This window comes from Vitis vinifera, chromosome 11, assembly GCF_030704535.1.
Source record: "Vitis vinifera cultivar Pinot Noir 40024 chromosome 11, ASM3070453v1".
NCBI classification, from domain to species: Eukaryota; Viridiplantae; Streptophyta; class Magnoliopsida; order Vitales; family Vitaceae; genus Vitis; species Vitis vinifera.
This window is the reverse complement of record NC_081815.1, coordinates 3547480-3554409: the sequence shown is the minus strand read 5'-3', so window position 1 is coordinate 3554409 and position 6930 is coordinate 3547480. Positions and strand designations below refer to the sequence as shown.

General features: G+C 33.0%; 1 protein-coding gene across 1 annotated transcript; it reads right to left on the bottom strand.

Annotated features, from left to right (window-relative positions):
• Window positions 1-1827: 1827 nt before the first annotated feature.
• LOC100266419 (strigolactone esterase D14) lies at window positions 1828-4608 on the bottom strand. The gene is made up of 2 exons (XM_002284675.5): window positions 3984-4608; window positions 1828-2614 (listed from the first exon to the last, which is right to left on the bottom strand). Exons 1-2 carry the CDS (start codon window positions 4364-4366, stop codon window positions 2164-2166), a joined length of 834 nt encoding a protein of 277 aa, XP_002284711.1. The 5' UTR covers window positions 4367-4608; the 3' UTR covers window positions 1828-2163.
• Between the last annotated feature and the right edge of the window lie 2322 nt (window positions 4609-6930).

The following is a 6930-nucleotide window of genomic DNA, read 5'->3' as shown; positions in this document are numbered from 1 at the left end:
TCAGCTGCCCTCCATGAACACAAAAACCAGAAATTCCACAAGCAAAATAGATCAATTAGAAGCAAGGACAGCTAATGATAATAAATAGAGATGAGACTTGAGATACCAGCTACATGGAAAGGAAAACGTCCCAAAACAGAGCACCGTCTAGATTGATAACAAAAGACCCATTAAATGGAAAACCCATTTCATTTTGAGATTAATGGGCTCCATGATCAATGGGGAAAAAAAAACCAAAAGTCGTATACCGACTTATCCTCAGATGGAAATCATAAGAAAATATGAGAAAAACAGAGCATTAGCACACATTCACCACCAAACAAACCAACAATGTTTAAGAACCATATGAGATGACGAAAAATGAAGCAAGAAGTATGAAAAAATGAAGAAATGACAACAAACGTACCTAAAGATCCTTTTCTTTAGCTCTCTATTTCTTTCTCTATTTTTTTCTCTGAAAACTCCACTGCTGAAAACTTCTCTTCCTACAGCTTCCTCTCTCTCTCAAAACCTTTGAAAATCAATCACCCATGGATAGCCCTTCTCTCGCCCTGCTTGCTCTTGTTTTCTCTTCTAAAAAAAACCGTCATCTCCTAGTCTCATCCTTTTCTTTTCTTGCAAGCTTCTACCAGCTGCACTGCTCACCCTTCAACAAAAATCACCACCCCAACCACCACCATGGCGAGCTGGTAATCCTTGCCACACGTCCCATGCAGCTTGGCTCATCTAGGAACCACCCCCACTCCAAAAATGAAATGCTTAGTTCATTCGGGTGGTAAAAAAAAAAAAAACCTTTAGTTTATAAAGGGTCTACAAGACGTTTATGTAAAAAAAAATGGGTAGAAAAAACATGAGAAGAGTTAAATTCATAATTTAGGGATTATTTTATTCATTTTAATCAAATATTTCTTTTTATTTGTTGTTATTTCGTTATTTTTTAATTTTATAAATCGAAATTTATGTATACAAATTTTATCATATCACATGTATTTTTTCTTTAAAAATAAAAATAATAGTTTAGAAATATTAGAAACAGTTTATACCTCAATTTTATATATTTAGTAAATATTAATTTTACAATCATTAATATTTGTATTTGATAAATATTAATTTTTTTTATTGTAATTAAAATAAAAATGGAAAAGGGGATATGAATGAGATTTTTTATTTTTCAAATATATATATATATATATTAATCCAAATAAAGTGCAATTATCTTATGTCTTATAATTAATTTCTCTATTTTCCAACCTTTAATCATATTATCAAAAAATTCTAATTTTGAGAAAGATAAAAAGAACTGATAAGCTTAAAAAATAGTAGAACCCTCGCTTGGTTTGGAGTTTGAGAGGAATGGATATAGGCAAGGGATTCTAAATCACCATAAAATTGTGTTTGTTCTCTCTAAGTTGATCTCTTTACTTTTGTTCCTTATTTTGCTTTAAATTCTTGTGCTTGAAAATGTTTTTCAAAACTCAATTCATCCATCATCTTAGGTGTTTTACTTAATTAGATTAGCTTTATTTTCTCAAAAATGATTTTCTTATAGTTAGTTGTATTATGAAAAATATAAAATAAAGTTAAATATAATTAAGATTAATTAAAAATTTATACATTTTTAAATTATTTAATTTTTATATATAAGAATTAAAATAACTAAAACGAGTTTAAAATAGTATATGAAAATAATTATTAACTTTAAATCTATTTTTTCCTTACATTTTTCTTCAAATTTTCCCGAACCAAACATAGCCTTAATTTTTAATTCCCAAATGATCTCAGAATTATCTTTGGAATTCAACCTAATTCTCTAATTCCAACCCCATCTAACACTCATCTCAATACCTTTACTTAATTAATTTACAGGAACAATGGCACACCCAAAGATGATTTCTGTGCACAACTTTCACATTAATTTACAGCAACCAAACAAAAGCAATGCAATCCAGACTCCAGGCTACACCTTTTACACTACAGAAGTAATCACTCCAAGAACAACTCAAAACACTATCTAACTCCAGTGATCTATGTATCTAGCTAGCCCATCAAGTGATCTTGAATACACAACATCTGCAGATGGACTTTGATTTGTTTACCTTATTCTCTCATTTATATATATCGATATAGAAATAGAGAAAAAGTGGAGATTTTCAGCTAATTGCTTCACTTCTCCTGATGATCAGGGCTCAAAACCAAGACACTGTCTAGCACACTAAGGAGCTGGAGGTGTGCAGTGAGCTGGGGAAAGTGGCCGTCCATGTCAATGATCTCCACTGTTGTTTTCCCCTTGATCTTCTTCTGCATATACTCAGCAACGGAGATTGGGGCGACGATATCATTAGTGGGCTGGACTATAGTGCATGGGGTCGTAACCTTGTCGAGAATGTCACGATGGTCACAGCAGAACACTGTTTTGGCTAAGGGGAGAGCGACTTCAGGTCTCATTCTTCTGATACATTTCTCTACCTTCTCTACTGAGAGAGGGTCATTGACATCCACAGCGAGAGGGGCAAAGTTTGAAGCCCATTTGTCAAAGTCGGATTCTATGTTGGCGAAGATCTGCTCAATCTCTGATCTCTCAAACCCCCCTTCATAGTTGTTGGCATTCAAGTACCTACGTACATACAACATTAACAAGAGTAATGTCCATGAGAACTTGTATTGTACATGACCCCTACCTTATTGGTCTCATCCCTATACATAGTTAATGCGAGCGAAACGGGTTGTTGATCATGTCAAGCTTTTAAGTGCGAAACTGTATCTTACCTACCAGCTTCACGCATTGAATTAGGAAAATCTAACCAAGAATAGACTTGCACAAGCGAGACATAGCAGATATTAATTGACAGCTAATATACAAAATTTTCATGTATTCAGCTAGTTTGATATATAAAGAGAGACCCATCGTGATGTGGAGTGATAGTTCTTCGGTATATATTAAAAAGACACCATTAATCGGGTGGTGCTATGCATGTAACTTAAGACATTCTTGCCATACATATATGAATCTCAATCCTTTGTACTTTGATATAATTTTCACTTAGATTTTTCATATATATATATATATATATGTGTGTGGTATAAAAAAAAGCCTATGAAAATCCTAGAATCTATTTAAAAATTATCGATAAAAAAGACTAAAAAAATATTAGTATTTTTATAACTTGTTCAAAAAATAAATATTATAAATAAAAGTTATTTTTAAAAAATAAATTAACATAAAGAAAATAAATTGAAAATATTACAAATTCCCAAAGTTTTGTTTTGAGAGATTTAAAAAGCTATTTTTTTAAAAATTAGTTTTTTGAAATCATTATCAAACAGGCAGCTTTCAGTTAGTTTCCAATTCGAGCCTTGCATCTTCTTAAAAAAGCTAGGGAGGGGTTGAGCTTATCTGATTAGTACTGATCACCAGCCTTGATGTTATGGGCCATTAAAAATTCACCCTACATGGGCACAAGAATACAAGACAAAAGCTGTGTACCATCCTACCCAAACTCTCCTGTCCACATGTCTGTAAACCCCACAAATTATCCAACACTTCTGACACATTAACTATACCCAATCACATGCATGCTTGATATCTTTTATTTGCACAGCCAAGCCAGATGTAGCTTCTGTGCCACAAATTATAATCTTTATTAGCCCACGCAGGAAGTAGCTATCATGGCTATTTCCTGAACAGTTAGAAAAAAGGAAGCCTGAAAGCTATATTTTTTGTAATTTCTAAAACCCACTAAGAGGAAAAGGGAAGAAAGAAATGCTAAAAAAGAAAAAAAAAGAAAAAAGAAAAAGAAAAGATAGCTTCTTAAAAATCTAGAAATTTGAGAAACTAAAATTTATGGATATATGCTTGAATCTGCAACTGCAAAAACCAAATATATAAACCAGCAAGGGAGGAATTCAAAGGAGAAAACAACAGAAACTGGGGGCATTTTCTTTTAGTAATTTATTTTTTATTTGCCATTTTTTTTTCTACATACCTGGGAGAAGCTGCAATGAATATGAGCCGCTTGAAGAGCTCAGGCCTCTTAATGGAAGCAATGCATCCAATCATACCGGACATAGAGTGCCCGACAAAAACTGACGCCAGCAGTTTGAACTCGTCAAGGAGAGCGATCAAGTCATCAGCGAAAGCATCATATGAAGAATACTTTGTTGAATCATAGAGGCTGGGATCCTTTACAGCGCCCGAGAAATTCCAGTCAAAGACTAGAACACGGTAGCTTCGAGCTAAGTGGGGTGTGATCTTATCCCAAAGGGACTGATCTCCTCCAAATCCATGCGCTAGAACTATGGCCTCATTACCAAAACCAATCATTCTTGCATTCATGGCTGCTGAAAGGCCTTTTTCTATCACCAACATGCTTGGTAGAAGAATTGAGAAGAAAAAGAAGAGGAGGAGGAAGAAGAAGAAGAAGAAGAAGAAGAAGCAAGGACAAAGAGAGAGTGGTGGAGGTCTAGAGCAATAGCTAAGCTATGTTAATTTACATGCTAGCTCTTCTATGGTCTCTTTATATAAGAATCAAAGGAGGCTTAAACTAGTAAATTGCAAATGGGTTTACTGTAAAATTACAGTTTATGAATGGTACTGATGATAATCTTATTAGGGACCTCCCTGTGGTTTCTGAAAATGGCATTGACCTCGATTATGACGTTAGCATGCATCAGATTTTTATGCTCTTCTTAGAAAAGCTTTCAACTGTTGGGTATATAAAATAGCTTTTCTACCCCACTTCAATAATTAACACCTCAACTTTCCCTTGAACGTGCAAACAATTTGATCAACATAGCCGAAAATAAAACCTAAAATCACCCTCTTCTAAAAGATTTAATCATATAGAAATGAGCCCATGAGAGTAAACAAACCCACTTTCTGCATATTTTCTTCATATTATTGGTGCCATCCCCTCTTAGCAAAAGGACAGGAAAAAAACAAAAATGCCTTTTATGGGTCCAAGAAAGACACCACATTTACCACAATAATCTAAAGTTGCCGACATCACAAATCTAGACCATATCTTTATGGGGTAGCATATGCAGTCTTCTAGATCTGCCCTTGGTATATACTCATGAGAAAATTCTTTTACCTTGAATTTAATTAATGTTTTTATACAAAATAAAAAGAATAGATTGATCACATGATATCACTTTGGAATGTGTTAAACAAGAGTCAATCTCGGCATGAAACTAGGAGGGGATCCGGTAATTTAGTAGCTGGAACTGTAGAGGGAGGACCGATCCATTAGGCCGTTGGGATGATTTAATGACATTGACTTTATAGTAGATTGGTTAATAGGCTAGTCCCCACAAGAAGAATGTGTTTGATTGAGGTTGCCGTGTTCCAATAGCTTTCTATGCAGCCTATCATAGTGCATTGTTCCTTCCTTTGGCTGAGGCATTTTATCAAACAGTTACACATCAAGAAATTATCAACGAAAATAGAACTGGGCTTCTAATGGGACAAAATTCATCTTTTATCAAAGGGCGCCATTTTCAACGCTGATCAGATTGGACGTTCAAATTGTTTGAATGGTCGTTTTGGAATTTTAGATTGCTGAGTTTGAATATAATCAAAGTGGCCAATCAATTTGGAAGGATAATTCTAAGCGATGAAAATGCTTTCTTATTAAATTACATAAAAGGGCAGTTCTACTCATCTCCCACCATCCTCAATAAAAAAGGTTTTTTTCCAAACCCAAGAAGGCATAGCCACGGGCAAGAATGAAGCGATAAGGCGTGGGGAGTGATAGTGCACCGGGATAAATCCAAGGGAAACCTTTTCTCCATTAAAGAGGGTCGGCCCCACGACCTTTTGCCTGACGACCAAGATAGGCATGCGTTGGGTCCTATGTTTGCCTTTATGGGATTCTTTAAAATAATTATGGATATTTACTTGAAATTTTCTTTATTATTTGCTTAAATAAACAAAATAAAATACATAAAATCTTCGGTGAAAACCCAATTTTATAAATCTAACCCTCTATTCTTTTTTTACTTAATTTTAATAAAAATATTCATATTATTTTCTTATAAAACAAAAACTCTTCCTTTTAAAATATATTATAAATATATGAAATAATTAAGGGTAATTATGTAAAAAAAAAAGAAGTTATTTTTCAAACAAAAACATGGAAAGTGATAAATTCACAAATACAAGAGTATTTCATCCTTGTAACCAATTATTTCTAAAATCATTTCACCCCTCATTTTTTTAACCTTCAAACCTGATACTTCAAATCCTAACCTTACTTCTAATTTATGGGGAATTTTAATTTTTTTTTTTATGTATTGAATTACATGTTATGGAGAAATAACGAGAAAGAAAAGAAATTATAAAGGAGAAAAAAAATTAGGAGGAAAAAAAATTAAAAGCAAAATCACTTATGGATTCATTATGTGATTTATAATGAGTCAAGAAGAAGATATGTCATTGAGTCCCGTAAAGCTTAAGGGAAAATGACTTGAGACTACCCAATTGGCACTTGTTAAACCATCAAATTTTGATGTAATTACAATTGCGTCATTTTTGGCATGATATTGAGGGATTAGTGTGACATATTTGCTTAAGGGAAAATGACTTGAGACTACCCAATTGGCACTTGTTAAACCATCAAATTTTGATGTAATTACAATTGCGTCATTTTTGGCATGATATTGACTTATTGAGGGATTAGTGTGACATATTTTTTCATACTAATTTTTCAAAAAGCCACATTCGAGGTAGGAAAACCAAGTTAAAAAAACAATTTTTTTAGTATTATAATTAATATCATAAGTACCAAAAATATTTTTATTTTGTACTTTGTTAGATATCTTTGTTTTATACTAAGTCTTATTTTTTAATTAATACTATTTTTTTATTGTTATTAAATAATTTTGATTTCTTCACACTTCAATGACCAGAATTGTATGGTAATATAGTCCTTT

What these genes read in the sequence shown, in the direction of transcription:
- LOC100266419 (XM_002284675.5), bottom strand. Translation starts at nt 4,366, where the DNA reads ATGTTGGTGATAGAAAAAGGCCTTTCAGCAGCCATGAATGCAAGAATG. An exon ending in TTCATTGCAGCTTCTCCCAG is followed by an intron (nt 2,615 to 3,983) that starts GTATGTAGAAAA and finishes GTATGTACGTAG; the next exon opens with GTACTTGAATGCCAACAACT.